The sequence below is a fragment of the Trichomycterus rosablanca genome, chromosome 2, assembly GCF_030014385.1.
Source record: "Trichomycterus rosablanca isolate fTriRos1 chromosome 2, fTriRos1.hap1, whole genome shotgun sequence".
NCBI classification, from domain to species: domain Eukaryota; kingdom Metazoa; phylum Chordata; class Actinopteri; order Siluriformes; family Trichomycteridae; genus Trichomycterus; species Trichomycterus rosablanca.
Window position 1 is genome coordinate 8,861,133 of NC_085989.1, and position 17,601 is coordinate 8,878,733.

The 17,601-nt window shown below is 43.1% G+C and overlaps 1 protein-coding gene and 1 long non-coding RNA gene across 3 annotated transcripts in view; one reads left to right on the top strand and one right to left on the bottom strand.

Moving 5' to 3' along the window:
* Window positions 1-17,601, top strand: part of LOC134329647 (uncharacterized) — a 42,265-nt gene that overhangs the window by 10,415 nt on the left and 14,249 nt on the right. The window lies entirely within an intron of this gene.
* shisa7b (shisa family member 7) lies at window positions 824-8,415 on the bottom strand. Its single transcript, XM_062990033.1, has 5 exons — window positions 7,727-8,415; window positions 7,388-7,545; window positions 5,793-5,849; window positions 2,978-3,163; window positions 824-2,703 (listed from the first exon to the last, which is right to left on the bottom strand). The coding sequence occupies exons 1-5, from the start codon at window positions 8,413-8,415 to the stop codon at window positions 1,877-1,879; spliced, it is 1,917 nt and encodes a 638-aa protein (XP_062846103.1). The 3' UTR covers window positions 824-1,876.

Here is a 17,601-nt window from a genome sequence, read left to right on the forward strand (position 1 = left end):
CTCACGCCTCCTCCGACCCGCGTGCAGCCCTTAGCGGAACACTTTTTCACCCATGCACTCTGCACAGGCGCCTCTCTATTTGCTAATCAGGGTCCTTACACATAGTACACATAGTCCGGTCATCCCTACCTAGCAGAAACAATAGCCAATCAACATCTGCTGCAGGCACTGCCAATTATGCCCGCTAGATGGCGCCCAGCCGACCGGTGGCAATGCCGAATTTCGAACCGAGGAGTTTAGAATCTTTGTGCTGGTGTGCTAGCGGAATATCCCGCTACGCCACCTGGGTGCTAAACCAGTGGGGTAAGCTAAAGAGAGTGAACAAGAAAGGACCTAGGTGTGATTCTGTAAAGAGGAATGGTCTCAAATTCCCTGCTCTATATTCTCCAACCTTATAAGATATTAAAGGAGAAAACTAAGTCGTTTAAGCTGTTTTATTGGCGAGGGGCGGTTGTACAAAGTTTGTTTGTTTGTTTATTAGGATTTTAATGTCATGTTTTACACTGGTTACATTCATGACAGGAACAGTAGTTACTCCCTACACAAGGTTCATCAGTTCACACAAGGTTATATCGAACACAGTCATGAACCGGAGCACCTGGAGGAAACCCACGCAGACACGGGGAGAACATGCAAACTCCACACAGAAAGGACTTGGACCGACCCCCTCCCGGGGATCGAACCCAGGACCTTCTTGCTGTGAGGCGACAGTGCTACCGGTTGTACAAAGTATTGAATGCAGGGTTAGGGTAAGGTTCACTTCTTGTTACCCTTTTTACTCAACAATACCAAGGGTGCCAATAACTGTTGCGGGAAATCGATGCGTGTTTTATTAGTTTAATTTCTAAATAATTTTACTGACTAAAAAACAAAGAACAAACAGAAATGGTCTGCCCTAAATGTAATAATAAATCATCAATACAGATGTTTTGTTTGCATTTTGAATATGTATTCTGAATGCTTGTATTCCATTGCTGCCCAACCCTGCCAATATAGTAAAACAACTTCAATACTACTCACAGCGTTAATATAGGCTGATAAAATACTGTCAAGTTCAGTACTGTCATATCATCTAAATAACTGTTAAAAAACAACATGATAACAGTGCCAAGACTCTGAATTTAAAGAGTCATATTACGATACAGAAGCATTACAATTCCTCATAGCATCTTTCTTATTTTAAGCCAAATAAAACTGTACAGTGTATTTCTGAATTCACATTATTTGCGTTTCAAAAAACGTCTTTATCCATTAAAGGTCACAGCATTATTCATGGGACACCTTGTTCATATAAACAGTTTGCATTATAGTAAGAAAATTCATGAAATTACAGTCAGGCCACCAGTACTCAAAGCTTCCACCTTCAAGTTATAGTCAAATTTGATCATTTATCATGTTCTCTCACCAAGATAGCAATACAAATTAGTGAGAATACGTACTCTTTAGAAAAGTTTCTCTATGAAGGAAGCCTCAATGTAATATTCTTTTTACATTTTTTGCTTTCGAATCTAAACATATGGCTCAAATGTAGATGCAAATGCCTCCGAAATTGAATATATACAGCATACATAGATGAGTAAAACTGACGACCTTCATCTAAAGTTCCATCTGAAAATGCTTTTATTTCACAAGGGTTTGTCCGCCCCTGTCCTAAGCAGCAAGCACCCCGGGGGTCAAATGAATCCCCAGATTGCATCCTCATGTTCTGCCTTACTCTATCTCTGAGGTTCCCATCAATCCAATCATGTTCCATGTTCCATCCCGCATTCTAACTCTTACCTAGACCTCCGCCTCAAAGTACTATGCCTGCTTTCTGTCTGAGCAAATGCATATCATCTTTCTAACAACCCTTTCTACCTCCCTTCTTAATCCTCCCTCACACAGTGACTTCATTCTTACTCCCTGTCCACAATGCTTGACTGCCTCCCCCTCCCCCGCCACCCCCAGGGAGGAAGTGCAGCTGTTCGATGGTGTTCTGTCGCTTGGTAGCGAACGCCATCCTGCGGGCACTGTGGCCCACCGTTACGCCCAGAGAGCCAGGCCCCTCCCCCCAATTCAGAGCGGTAGTCCCGTGAGCGGCGGACATGCCGGGGACACCCCGCTCCTGTTCGCAGCCGGAGGTCGGGTGCGAGTTCATCTTGATCATGTGGTGCCGGTCGAGCGAGGGGGTCACGCAGACGTTCAGCTGGGACTGCGCTTTCTTGTGGTGGCTGAGGTGAGATACGGGGGACACCATGCCACCGTAGTCACGCATTCTGCCCATCATCATCCTTTCGTCTAGGTAACTCGGTGACACGGGAAGGCGTTCGTGGGACTTTCGTATTGTCTGGGAGTTGGAACTTTTGCTGGTGGTCATGGCTTTGTAGTACTGGTGCTGCTGATTCTTGGAGAGGTAGGAGAGAGCGTTTCCCTCTCCCAGGGCCAGCAGCTGGTCTTGAGACATCACACGGCGTGGAGGCTGGCTCGCTGTCTCAAGGGTGGGACTGTATGGTGTCTGTGGTAAAGGGTAAGGGTTTGGTGTGGAGGTAGATGTAGGTACGTATATTCGGGGTCGGGATGAGTGCAACGGCAACGTGCCCCTTGCATCTAGGGTGTAATCACCTCCCCATGGCAGGTGATGCTGAGAGGAGTGAAAGGAGGGTGGTGCATTGTTGGATCGTCGCTTCGAGGTATAGTAACCTGTTATATCATCCAGCTCTTTCTCTGCGTAAGAGAAGAAATGCAGATCAAGGTTATTCTCATAATCATCATATATTTTCTTATTTTATGTACAAGGACATTAATAAACATAATACATCACTTTTAGCCTGAATTTCCAGTGGTGTCTAAATCATTAGTTGACTAGAGCCGACACTTCGCCTGATCACACTGATTTTTTACATGGTGTATTGTGCACTGGGCTAAAGCCACTGGTAGTTTAGAAGCAATTCCTCTCATAGTTTAGAAGCAATTCCCCCCCCCCCCCCCACCCACCTACCTAGTCTCTTGAGAGAGGAATAGCGGTTAATCTCAGGTTTCATAACAGCTTCATATGTTGGTGGGAGCTGGGCCAGGTTGTGAAAGGAGTGAGAGAAGGTCGGATGAGGACCCGTGTTGCTGGTCTTGCTGGAAAGCAGATTTGCAGTGGAGGACAGCTGGGCATTGTTTATTCGTGGTACACGCTCTGATAGAACAGAATCGAAAGGTCAGCACTTAAACGTCCAAGAGACGAGCAGATAGATCAAAACAGAAATGTGGATCCACAACGAACTTGAGGGCTTGAATGGGTCATTTTTAAGGTGCTACCCCTAAATGCACAGGTTCATTATGGAAACATCTGGCTGTGTTATTATCAGTAGGAAACAATAGTGGGACCCATCTCACCCTAAGATGTAATATCAGTTGTGTTTGGGCATGTGCTCTGTTAAAGTCTAGTGTACACTACAGGCTTGGAAGCCTGATTATAGCTACAAAGCATTTATAAATGAGAAAAGCCTAATCAGCAGCAGTTGGGTTGATCTATTCTGGATGAGGAATGATATCCTGGCTGACGAAAATGTAAAAAGAAATACTATTAATCTGCGCAATATTCAAGCCATTAAGCCTTTAAAAGGTAGGAGGGTATAAAACATAAAACAGTCAGATAGGAACCCTGGCAAAACATAAACCAGAGACTCAAAATGCATAGATACACGGATTAGGAACACATCTCTTTATATAGTGTAGTTTTAAAATCATTCTATAGTTGGCTATGGTTAAACCAAGGGATCTTTTCCACAGGTTATTTAAACTGCCTCCATAAAAGCTTCATAAAATAATTAATAAAAGACGAGTTTCTATACAACCCCAAATCAGAAAAAGTTAAAACAGTATGGAAAATGCAAATAAAATGAAAATGCTGTGTTCCTTACATTTACTTTTTTGATTGCAGACAGTTTGAACCTGAGATATTTCATGTTTTATCTGCTCAACTTCATTTCATTTGTTAATATTAATATACCTCCATTCCTGCATTTCAGGTCTGCAACACATTCCAAAAAAATTGGAACGGGGGCAAGTTAGGGCTAGTAATGAGGTGAAAAAACTAAATAACGATGTGATTCCAAACAGGTGATGTCAACAGGTGATTGTAATCATGGTTTGGTACAAAAGCAGCATCCAGGAAAGAATTCAAAGGAGTCTTTGATGAGCAAAGATGATCAGAGGATCTCCAGTTTGTCAACAAATGTGTGAGAAAATGATTGAAATGTTTAAAAACTACATACCTCAAAGAAAGATTGGAAGGGATTTGCATATTTCTCCCTCTACAGTGCATAATATCATTAAACGTAAGAGTTACATGCACAAATCCCACTTAAAACTTTACTGTGCAAAAAAGAAGCCTTATGTTAACCATGTCCAGAAGCGGCGTCGACTTCTCTGGGCTCAGAGGCATCTAGGATGGACCATCACACAGTGGAAACGTGTATTGTGGTCAGATGAATCAGCATTCCTGGTCTTTTTTGGAAAAAAAAGGATGCCGTGTGCTCCGGACCAAAGACGAAAAGTCCAAAAGCCAGGGTCTGTCACGGTGTGTCAGTGCCCTTGGCAAAGGTCATTTACACTTCTGTGATGGCAGCATTAATGCAGAAAAGTACATTGAGATCTTAGACCAACATATGCTGCCTTCAAGGCGTCATCTTTTCCAGGGACGTCCATGCATTTCTCAACAAGACGATGCCAAACCACCTGCTGCACACATTACATAGACATGGCTGCGGGAGAAGAGGGTACGGGTACTGGACTGGCCTGCCTGCAGTCCTGACCTCTCCCCAATAGAGAATGTGTGGAGAATTTTGAAACAAAAAATGCGACAACGACCCCGTACTGTTGCACATCTTAAGACGTGTTTGCAGGAAGAACGGGACAAAATAAAAGCTGAAACACTAAATCACTTGGTCTCCTCGGTGCCAAAGCGTCTTTTAAGTGTTGTGAAAAGTAATGGCAACATTACAGAGTGGTAAATGCTTTACTGTCTCAACTTTTTTTGGAATGTGTTGCAGGCCTGAAATGCAGGAATGGATGTTTATTAATAAATGAAATAAAGTTGAGCTAAAGAGATAAAACATGAAATATCTCAGGTTCATCCTGTCTGCAATGAAATAAAAGTCAAAGTAAATGTAAGAAACTCTGTGATTTTTATTATTTGCATTTTCCATGCAAGTCGCATTTAAATGTGGGTTTTTTTAATGACACTTTTTAAAAAGACTTTCTTCTTTTCTGTGAAACATCCACCCAGAGTTGACATTCCTCCTTAGAAAATGTCTTAGGATGAAAGTGCCCATCTGTGGCGTATTTTTCTTTTTAAGTTCATGCTTACGCATTCCATAAATATGCAATACAAGCATGTTTACAAGCATGGTCATCCGCAAAATGAAGCTTAACCAACTCTACAAACAAGCAACGAGTGCCCACACTGACAGCCAACTGTGAAGCACACATTAAAAAAAAACAACAGCTTACAACATGGCAGTGGTGGTGTGTGGGAGCACTTGGTGAGCGAAAAAGAGCCATGTAAACACCCTCATGCACTCTCGAGTTAGAGGGGGTGTGGAGAGAAAGCTGCTGCACAAAAAGCAACACATTTGACATACACATGGGTCACACAGACATAAGCTGATTCAGGAAGCTTGCTCACACATGTCCAGCACACCTTTACATCTTACGGACAAATAATGGGTGGGTTTTTACCCCACTGACACACACAGACACATTCGTCCATTCATTATCTTTCAAGCCAGTAGCTCACAAGCTATTTGTGCACTTTGGCTTACCGATAGTAGCTGTGTGTTTGGGACTTGACCCAGACTGGATTAAATTGTGTTTTCCAACTGCAAGAGAGCAGAGCAACACTGACAGAGTCTCTCCAATAATGTGTGGCCGATGTCATTGGTGGTGTATGTCTAGTCCTTTATATACACTGATCAGCCATAACATTAAAACCACCTTTTTTCTACACTCACTGTCCATTTTATCAGCTCCACTTACCATATAGAAGCACTTTGTAGTTCTACAATTACTGTCTGTAGTCTGTCTGTTTCTCTACATACTTTTTTAGCCTGATTTCATCCTGTTCTTTAATTGTCAGGACCCCCACAGGACCAGCAGGTATTATTTAGGTGTTGGATCATTCTCAGCACTGCAGTGACACTGACATGGTGGTGGTGTGTTAGTGTGTGTTGTGCTGGTATGATGCAATGCAAAACCATGCATTATATATTGTGGTGAGCGACCGTATTGGGTCCCCTTGGGTTGCCCCGTCTGCTAACCTCACCGACCATGGGAGCCCACAGCCAAAAACAGTAATAAGGGTTAAATTGGGATTAATGGTTGCATTGTTTTAGGAGGGTTTGTGTAGAGTTAGATGTGTTCGAGTGATGTAGCGAATAGCGCATTTTGTGTTAGAGTTGTAATGATTTTGTAAAGCTACCATTTACATTAAGTGTGTTGTTAATAGTGACCTCTGTGTTTATGTGGGAGGGATTTGCTGTATATCAGATCTGGCCCCTTTTTTCTACGCCCTTGTAATTCACACAAGATCTCTTTTTCCTAATATATGGGCTAATCTCCCAAAAGTAAAAGAGGGTTATGTTTGCTAGCGTCTCACCGACTCCACAATATATAAAAATATTAGGACACTTAAGTGGTGCAGCGGTAAAACACGCTAGCACATCAAAGCCAACATTTCTAACTCTGGGCGCCTATATGAACGATTGGCTTGTTGTTCATTCAGGGCGGGTACCGGACGGGACTTTATAACTGATGCAATTACGACCTCTGCTGGCTGACTGATGGCTCCTGCACAGACAAGGAATAGTGCAAATCAGGGTGTGGCTCTCCGTACACAAAGCTGATCCGCATATGAACTCGCCTCGTGCAGGTGAAAAGATGCAGTCGGCTACTGCACATGTGTCGGAGGGGGCGTGTGTTAGCCACGGCTCTCCTCGGTCAGGAGTGGAGGTTAGCATTAGTAGAGAGGAAGCGTATTGCAATCGGGTAATTGGATACGACTGGATTGGGAGGGAAATTGGGGGAAAACAGCAAATAACCCAGAATTTTGAACCATCGATCAGAGAGCAAAGTTGTTGCCTTTCCCTTTTCTAGACCACACTGATAAGACATTGTTTCCCCTGAACGTTATTTGCTGCATTTAATGATTGTTAAACAATACAGAATTACCTCCAAATCCTTTAATGGTCTTTTTAAACCTCTAGGAATCATTTGGTCCGAAAAGAAATCCCACAAGTATCATTTATCTTATTCCAAATCCATCCTCATTGCATATATCCTGGGAAATGTCCTATCTTTTTCTTTCCCCTGACACTGGTTGATCAGTTTTAGGCCTTAGCTGACCTAGCATGAGACTTACTTCGGTTATCTTTGCTCTGGAGGATAGGTGTGTACTGGTTTTTGGATTGCCGTCCTAAAGCGCCCTTGCTGCTGGTGGCGGTAGTCAGGATGGTGCTATTGTTCCTCTCACTGTGCTGTATTGGGCTTGACTGATGACGCAGGATTTCAACCAATGCTCTGAGAAAAGGAGAAACGCAGGAATTAAGAACAGGGTATCAGAAAACACTACAAAATTTTACATTCTAAATCAACCAATTAAGAATGTTTAAATGCACCTGAAGCAAGTTGTACCCAGTCAATACTTGTCAATAATTCAGGAGCTGTTAATATATTTGTATATTAAAAAAAAAGGACTTACCTCGGCATGTTGATGTCTCGGTTTCTGGGTCTACGAGAAACCTTCCGAAAAGCCACTTTGACCCCGATGGCTACAGCCACCGTGAAAGAGATGACACCACCGATGACGTAAGCTGTATTGTTGTTCTGGTGCTGCAGCGGGTCGAAGTCTGGGTCCGAACGGCTCGGGGGCTGAGTAGCAGGTACCTGTGTGTTCGCCCAGACGGGCGAGTTGTAATTAGTGCAGGAGTCTTGATCCAGACGGTTGCGCTGATGCTCACAGCAGAAGCGGAAGTGGCAAGTACCACAGCAGTAGATGTAGGTGTCCTTGGTGCAGTTAAAGGTGTTGTCGAACTGGCCCATGACGTCATAGTAGCCCCGACACACATCAACGTCCACCAGTCGGCGTGGAGGTGGCGCTACCTGTGCGGCCCCCAGCGGAGGTTTCAGGGCGTCTGCCGTCACGTTACGTGGGAGCATGATCTGGGGAAGGGGCATTGGTGGGATCTCGGCCGCCTCTGGTTCCACCGCCAGGGCTGCTGCTTTCTTTCCCCAGCCCTCCTTTAAAGGGGGTGATGTGTCTTTGCCCCAGCTTCGCAGTAGAACCAACAGTGGCCCACCATTGGTTAAGCGACGTTCTGAGGTAATAGCCATATTGGAAACCACACAGTCCAGTAGAAGGATAAAAAACAAGTTCGCAGCAGATGGCATTTTGATCTTGGGGCTTGTTTTTATCAAAAAAGAATGCATTGCAAATACACAGCTTCGATTTACAAAACTGGTGTGTCGAGAACAATATGTATCATTAACAATACATGTGATATGGGCAGGATTAATAGATCTTTATGTGCATACACTTATGCAAATTACACAGGCGTCTTTGCAATTTCAAGCAGATCAAGATATGTACACAGTTATAAGCTTCTTATTGTATGACATTGCTTATTTGAACTTTTTAACAGTTATTGGAATGGTCATGAACTGGAACGACCCGAAATGGAAATGATTGTGTCTAAATCTTTTGTTAAGAACAACTTTATGCCCTAAACATCATTATTTAAACGATGTAAACGCTATCGAATCACTACAGCAGATCAAGGACACGAGTTTTTACTTCTCAACTGTTGGACATTTGTGTATCAGAGCTATCACGCTAACAAACTGCACCAGACATAACATTACCTTACCTCAGAGGGAAAATGTAAACATTTCTCTTGACATGTAAACGTATTATCTTGAAGTCTACTGTTAGCTTCTTATGAATATGAAAGGAGCTTGTTTTTAATACTGCTTAGTTGGCACTTTAGTCAGACTACTGAGAAAACAAATGTATAATATATATAAATGTATAATATATATATATTTTTTAGCTCTTTCTGGTGAGTTGTAAACTGGGGCAGCTCTAACAATTGACGTCTTATGAACAAATCTAAGAGAGCTGGTGTTTTCGACTATGACGATGACATTACCTACATATAAAAAACATAAAACACTTCAAGCCTCTAGAAATCTCTAGAATCGATCACACTTCACCTACTCACGACACTACAATTTAAGTGCATACAAAAATACGTCTTCTGTGTTCAGGAAGTTATTGAGGCTACACAGCAAGACTGTTTGATATATAAAAACAACAACAGCAAAAAAAACCTCTTTAAATGTTTTCGCAAATTAAAAAATTCGAGGAAGAGCGGATCGTTTTATAAAGGCGATACAAGAGCGCTCATCACCAAAGCTTGAGACGAGTCTAATTAGTCAGAGTAAAAGCATACGCATAAGCATTGGCGTTCGACTTTGACAGAATTTGACGGAAGTATGCTTGTAAATGCGTGCTTAATAGGTCAAGGGGGGGGGGATGTCTAGATGTGTTGTACCCTTCTGAGCAAGTGTCTTTGCTCTGGGTTCAATTCAGCCCGACAGAATAAAACAATCGGTGGCTTCTGTTCTGTTCTGGCAGGGCAGCACAGCTGAGCCGACTGAACACACTTAAACAAGATGGAAGTCATCCGTCAATATGGAACACGTGCACGGGAAACAATTAACCAGACGATTGTTTTTCAGTATTCTAGCACTGAGGAGAATTGTGGGAACCGATGAACAGCCTTTGTAAACACAATAACACCTCAGGTTATGTGCTGAGAATAGTCAAAATGATCCTACGCTTCCAACGTTCTGTCAAGTGTCCCTGAATATATCGTTTAACCTGTGCATCTAAAACAGTTATATCACAGTCCCAAAGCCCAAACTTAACTGTGACAAATGGGATCTGAACATTAGCATGGCTATGGAGGATATGGCTTTTTTTAAAGTGGTGGGAACTAGGAGTTTCGAATAGCTCAGAGGTTGACAAACTAGGGACGAAATTAGCAGCGGATTACTTTGGGGAGTTTAATGAGGCTTGTGTTGACTATTTATCGATCAAGTCGAGCCAGGACGAACTCCTCGCAGCGAGAGTTCACAGCTAACAGCCACCTTTAAATAAAGCACTTTGAACCAGTAATGCACTGTTTTTGTAACTGTTAAAGCAGCAGTTGCACTCGTTACGTTACAGATTTGCACAATTCTGGCAACGTTTCATAAAAAATATGTAAATGTGTAAATATGTAAAGTGTCATTAGATAGAATGGGGATAAATTGACAAGTTGTAACAAATTATACAAAAAATACTGCAGAACTGATTTTTTTTTTTTGCTTTTCTCTTGGCACAGTTTGTTTGGCACTGGTTTTGGTTTGCTTTTTAAAAACCAAAAAAATAGTAAGACAAGTACTTCAATGTGTGCAACTTAACATCCTACACAAAACCACTCGGGCTCATAAAAAGGAAAACAAGACCAAATGATGTTTCAGCTCCATTAAAAAGGAAAGACTTTTTTTTCTTGCTGGTGCTCCGGTCATTCTCATCCACACCGATGGCTCTTTCCGTTCAGTTGTCGTCGCCCTCTGTGTGCCTTTGTTAATCGTGGATTATCACTGAAAGAAAAGAGAAAGTTCAGAATGAATGGAAATCCTAATCCTAGCACAATGGCTTTTATTCAGATGAACACTGTATGAGTAATATTGTGTTGGTCCCCCTGTTGCTGCCAAATCAGCTCTGACCCATCAAGGCATGGACTCCTGTGGTATCTGGCACCAAGATGTCCACAGCAGATCCTTTAACTCCTCTAAGTTGTGAGGTGGGTCCTCCGTGGATCGGACTTGTTTGTCCAGCACATCCCACAGATGCTCGATTGGATTGAGATCTGGGGAATCTGGAGGCCAAGTCAACAAACTCGAACTCGTTCTCGTGCTCCTCAAAGCATTCCTGAACATTTTTACTTTGTGGCAGGGTGCATTATCCTGCTGAAATAGGCCACAGCCATCAGGGAATACAGTTTCCATGCTTGACAGTCCATTAGGAGCTTCAATGCACCTTGTTGTCTATAGGGAAAGCTAAGGGAAAAATGGAAAAAGTTGGTTGCGAGATGCCTTTCTAAAGAAGAAAAATGTGAGTGGGCACAGGTTAAAGGTTTTTACAGTGTGTACATGGTCTGGAACAATGCTTAGATAGGTGGTACAGGTCAAAGTAACATCCACATGGATGGCAGGACTGGATTCTGAGAACGTGGTATCGAATCCAGCCTTGCTTTACCGGTTCGAAGCTGAGTGGCTATATGAGCAACGATTGGCCGGTTGCTCATATGAGGGGTGGGACAAAGAACCGGATGTGGGTCTCTCTCTGTCAGAATGCGATTGCGTTCTCTGCCGGCTGATTGGAGGCGCTTACACAGAGATGGGAGAGGGTGCCCTTAGGGTGTGTCTCTCCGCATGCAACGCTGGGTGGCGCCAAACTCGTCAATGTGTGGGTGGCAAAGATGCATCTGGCTGCTGCTCGTGTTTCGGAGGGGATATGGGTTAGCTTCAATCACCTCCGTCAGGGCAGGGTTCGGCATAGACAGAGAGGAAGCACGATGCTAATTGAACAATTGGATGCGCTAAAAAGGGGAGAAAAAGGGGTATAAAAAAAATAAATAAAAAAAATAAAAAAAAGTTCACTTGCTGCCTAATATATCCCACCCACTAACAGGTGCCGTGATGAAGAGGTAATCAGTGTTATTCACTTCACCTGTCAGTGGTCATAATGTTATGCCTGATTGGTGTATTTATTTATTAGGATTGTAATGTCATGTTTTACACACCAGTTCACAAGTTTAATGTCAAACACAGTCATGGACAATTGTGTATCTCCAATTCACCTCACTTGCACGTTTTTGGACTGTGGGAGGAAACCGGAGCTCCCGCAGAAAAACCCACGCAGACACGGGGAGAACATGCAAACTCCACACAGAAAGGACCCGGACCACCCCACCTGGGAATCAAACCCAGGACCTTCTTGCTGTGAGGCGACAGTGCTACCCACTTAGTCACTGTGCCACCCCAATGACTGTTGGGGTTAAACAGGCTGGTTTGAATAAGTCAAACCCCTAGGATTTTAATGCACATCAGTTCAACAGTTTCCAAAGAATAGTGGGGGGCAAGTAGGTGGCAAGTCTACAGGCAGAGACACCAACACCTTGTCGAGAGAATCACTACACTAATTACACTAACTAAAATAACCACTCAGAAATATCAGATCAAGCATATAATACTTTTAACCTTAGGTCAGGGGTTCTTTATTTTTATATAGTTTATGCATTTTCTCCCTTTTTCTCCCGACTTTAGCGCGTCCAATTGCCCGATTGCATCATGATTCCTCTCCACTAATGCCGACCCCGGCTCTGATTGAGGAGAACAAAGCTAACCCATGCCCCCTCCGATACGTGGGCAGCAGCTGTATGCATTTTGTCACCTGCACTTGACGAGTGCATATGCGGATCAGCACTGTGTACGGAGAGACACACCCTGATCAACGTCTGTGCAGGAGCCATCAATCAGCCAGCAGAGGTCGTAGTTGCATCAGTTATGAGAGTCCCTATCCGGCTTAATATCCCACCCCTAAATGAACAACAGCCCAATCGTTGTTCAGCAGGCAGAGCTGAGACTCGATACGATGTTCTAGCGTGTGTTTTTACCGCTGCGCCACCTGAGCGCCCAGGTCAGGGGTTCTTAATAGGTGGACTCCGGTCCAGGTTCACACCTAAATGCATGACATTACGGACCAAGTACAACTTTACGATGAGGATAACCTCTTTCATTTGGTGTGGTCCAATACTATGACAACAGTGACATCACTGTTACTTTACATACAACTGTTTACATACAGTTACTTGAACAGGCTGTTAAACTTCTCAGTTTTTTTTTCTTCTCCCTCTTTTAGCGCATCCAATTGTTCAATTTGCATCGTGCTTCCTCTCTGTCTATGCCGAACCCTGCCCTGACCGAGGAGATCGAAGCTAACCCACATCCCCTCCGAAACATGAGCAGCAGCCAGATGCATTTTTGCCACCCACACATTCATGAGTCTGGCGCCACCTAGCGTTGCATGCGGAGAGACACACCCTAAGGGCACTCTTCCTCAGCTCCTGTGCAGGCGCCTCTAATCAGCCGGCAGAGGTCGTAATCGCATTGACAGAGAGAGACCCACATCCGGTTCCTTGTCCCACCCCCCCAACTGAGCAACCGGCCAATCGTTGCTCATACAGCTATTCAGCCTCGGACCGGTGAGGCAGAGCTGGATTCGATACTACGTACTCAGAATCCAGCCCTGGTTGCAGCGTGTCTTTTTACCGCTGCGCCACCTGAGCGGCTCTCAGTGATGTGATTGGATTGCACAAAAATTGGATTCCCAGCTCCACCAAGAAACCCCTGTTGGGTCTTTAACCCTCTCAGCTCCAGGATCACTGTATAATGACTGACCCTGTGCTTTGATCCCAGCTTCCAAACACACTGGGATATTCGGGAGAAGAATTTTAGTGTACTGTACACATGTGGGCACGAAGGTGATGCTAGTCCACCTTGATAGACATGATAAGCTATGCCTGAGAGCCTTGCGATTGACCTGCGCCCTGTCTTGGGTATTCCTGCCCTGTGCTGATTGTTTCCCGGTGGGATCGGACCCACTGCAATTCTGACAAGGACAACAGGGTTGATCAAAATGTTCACATGCATATACATATAACAAAAGCATTCTATTCTAGCTTGTTCTTCAAAGAATGTTTAAGGCCCATGGGGTTTTGCGAACCTCGCAGTTCAAGTATTAAAGTTTTTTGGTGACCCTAGCTTGATAGTTCATTAGGAGCTTCAATGCACCTTGTTGTCTATGGGGAAAGCTAAGGGAAAAATTGAAAAAGTTGGTTGCGAGATGCCTTTCTAAAGAAGCAAAATGTGAGTGGGCACAGGTTAAAGGTTTTTACAGTGTTCAGTTATTGTATCTCAAACACTGTGGGAGGAGAGGAATTCGGAAATTTGCAAAAAGCAGAACTAAAAAACAGGGCTGTTTTGTAAAATGCACATTATATAACTAGCACAAATATCATTTTATATGCTTTGGAAGATAAACCTACAATCCTTTTATTAGTTTCTTTGTTTTATCTTAATGTGGATACTATAAAATTCTATTAAAAATATTTGATAGGTGAAATCTTACAATATGCTGATGTTGATCAATACTGTGCTATGCCTATCTGCTTGTGATATACACTGATCAGCCATAACATTAAAATCACCTCCTTGTTTCTACACTCACTGTCCATTTCATCAGCTCCACTTACCATATAGGATCACTTTGTAGTTCTACAATTACTGACGGTAGTCCATCTGTTTCTCTGCATGCTTTGTTAGCCCCCTTTCATGCTGTTCTTCAATGGTCAGGACTCTCCCAGGACCACTACAGAGCAGGTGTTATTTAGGTGGTGGATCATTCTCAGCACTGCAGTGACACTCACATGGTGGTGCTGGTATGAGTGGATTAAATACCGTGTCCACTCTATCGGACACTCCTACCTAGTTGGTTCACCTTGAAGATCGCTCATCTAATGCTGCTGTTTGAGTTGGTCATCTTCTAGACATTCATCAGTGGTCACAGGACCTTGCCCACGTGGCACTGTTGGCTGGATATTTGTGGTTGGTGGACTATTCTCAGTCCAGCAGTAACCGTGATGTGTTTAAGAACTCCAGCAGCGCTGCTGTGTCTGATCCACTCATACCAGCACAACACACACTAACACACCACCACCATGTCAGTGTCACCGCAGTGCTGAGAATGATCCACCACCCAAATAATACCTGCTCTGTATTGGTCCTGGGAGAGTCCTGACCATTAAAGAACAGGGTGAAAGGGGGCTAACAAAGCATGCAGAGGAACAGATGGACTACAGTCAGTAATTGTAGAACTACAAAGTGCTTGTATATGGTAAGTGGAGCTGATAAAATAGACAGTGAGTGTAGAAACAAGGAGGTGGTTTTAATGTTATGGCTGATCGGTGTATTTATTTATTTATGCTGGTACAGAGTTCTATAACGTCAATTAACTGATTTGCCACGCCTCTGAGATGGAAATGAAATGAATTGGAAATGAACCCAGTTTACAGGATGCTTAACCAAGGTAGCACAATACTGTGGCTAAAAAGCCACAAACAAAAATGGGTAAAGGGAAATAAAGGTGGTGGCTGAAAAAGACTCCGGAAAAGGGCCCCAGGTAAAAAGAAAGAACGCAGACACACTTAAGAGTTTAAAGAAACCGACACACCAATCATTTGCCTCCATGCTCCCTTTGCCAGCCAAAAATGACAATGCAAGAAGGGCATAATTCTGCAAACACGCCCAGCCGACAGGTGACAGCCTCAGCCCTTTCTCAATCGAGGGAGGGTGTGACTGAAGAGATGAAAGAGAAAGAAACTCCAATTGGGTGAAAAAGGGGAAAAAATCAATAAAGAACTGATTAAAAAAAAAAAAAAAAAAAAAAAAAAAACACACCAGTTTATCAAACATGGACAAACAGCATCAGAAAATAGGAACAGTTGTCGTAACATCAAGAATGCTGATAAACGACACTTACACTTAGATTGTTGGTAATGTAACTAAATTCCAGCCACAAATATATCCACAGACCTACACATACAGTCATGGCCGAAAGTGTTGGCACCCCTGAAATTTTTCCAGAAAATGAAGTATTTCTCCCAGAAAATTATTGCAATTACACGTTTTGTTATACACATGTTTATTTCCTTTGTGTGTATTGGAACAACACAAAAAAGCAGAGAAGAAAAGGCAAATTTGACATAATTTCAACTCCAAAACTCCAAAAATGGGCCGGACAAAATTATTGGCACCCTCAACTTAATATTTGGTTGCACACGCTTTGGAAAAAATAACTGAAATCAATCGCTTCCTATAACCATCAACAAGCTTCTTACACCTCTCAACTGGAATTCTGGACCACTCTTCTTTTGCAAACTGCTCCAGGTCTCTCATATTTGAAGGGTGCCTTCTCCCAACAGCAATTTTAAGATCTCTCCACAGGTGTTCAATGGGATTTAGATCCAGACTCATTGCTGGCCACTTCAGAACTCTCCAGCGCTTTGTTTCCATCCATTTCTGGGTGCTTTTTGAAGTATGTTTGGGGTCATTGTCCTGCTGGAAGACCCATGACCTAGGACACAAACCCAGCTTTCTGACACTGTGCCCTACATTGCGACCCAAAATCCTTTGGTAATCTTCAGATTTCATGATGCCTTGCACACAGTCAAGGCACCCAGGGCCAGAGGCAGCAAAACAACCCCAAAACATCTTTGAACCTCCACCATATTTGACTGTAGGTACTGTGTTCTTTTCTTTGTAGGCCTCATTCCGTTTTCGGTAAACAGTAGAATGATGTGCTTTACCAAAAAGCTCTATCTTGGTCTCATCTGTCCACAAGACGTTTTCCAAGAAGGATTTTGGCTTACTCACGTACATTTTGGCAAACTGCAGTCTAGCTTTTTTATGTCTCTGTGTCAGCAGTGGGGTCCTCCTGGGTCTCCTGCCATAGCGTTTCATTTCATTCAAATGTCGACGGATAGTTCGCGCTGACACTGATGCACCCTGAGCCTGCAGGACAGCTTGAATTTCTTTGGAACTTGATTGGGGCTGCTTATCCACCATCCGGACTATCCTGCGTTGCAACCTTTCATCAATTTTTCTCTTCCGTCCACGTCCAGGGAGATTAGCTACAGTGCCATGGGTTGTAAACTTCTTGATTATGTTGCGCACCGTGGACAAAGAAACATCAAGATCTCTGGAGATGGACTTGTAACCTTGAGATTGTTGATATTTTTCCACAATTTTGGTTCTCAAGTCCTCAGACAGTTCTCTTCTCCTCTTTCTGTTCTCCATTCTTAGTGTGGCACACACAGACACACAATGCAAAGACTGAGTCAACTTCTCTCCTTTTTATTTGGTTTTAGGTGTGATTTTTATATTGCCCACACCTGTTACTTGCCACAGGTGAGTTTAAACGAGCATCACATGCTTGAAACAAAGTTATTTACCCACAATTTTGAAAGGGTGCCAATAATTTTGTCCGGCCCATTTTTGGAGTTTTGTGTGAAATTATGTCAAATTTGCCTTTTGTTCTCTGCTTTTTTGTGTTGTTCCAATACACACAAAGGAAATAAACATGTGTATAACAAAACATGTGTAATTGCAATAATTTTCTAGGAGGAATACTTCATTTTCTGGAAAAAATTCAAGGGTGCCAACACTTTTGGCCATGACTGTACTACTGACCTTTTAGTGTATTTGTGATTCTTTTGCTAATACGTTATTTAAACCATTCATATGAATGTGAATCATCGCATTCATCCAAGCTTAACATGCAAATTATGCACTGAATATGCATCTGCCATATTTTAAGCACATGGCAGTGTGACCTCGGCCGTCTCACACACTGAGTCATGTGCTAAAGCCATCGAAATGAGTAACAGTTTCTTCCATCACATACGC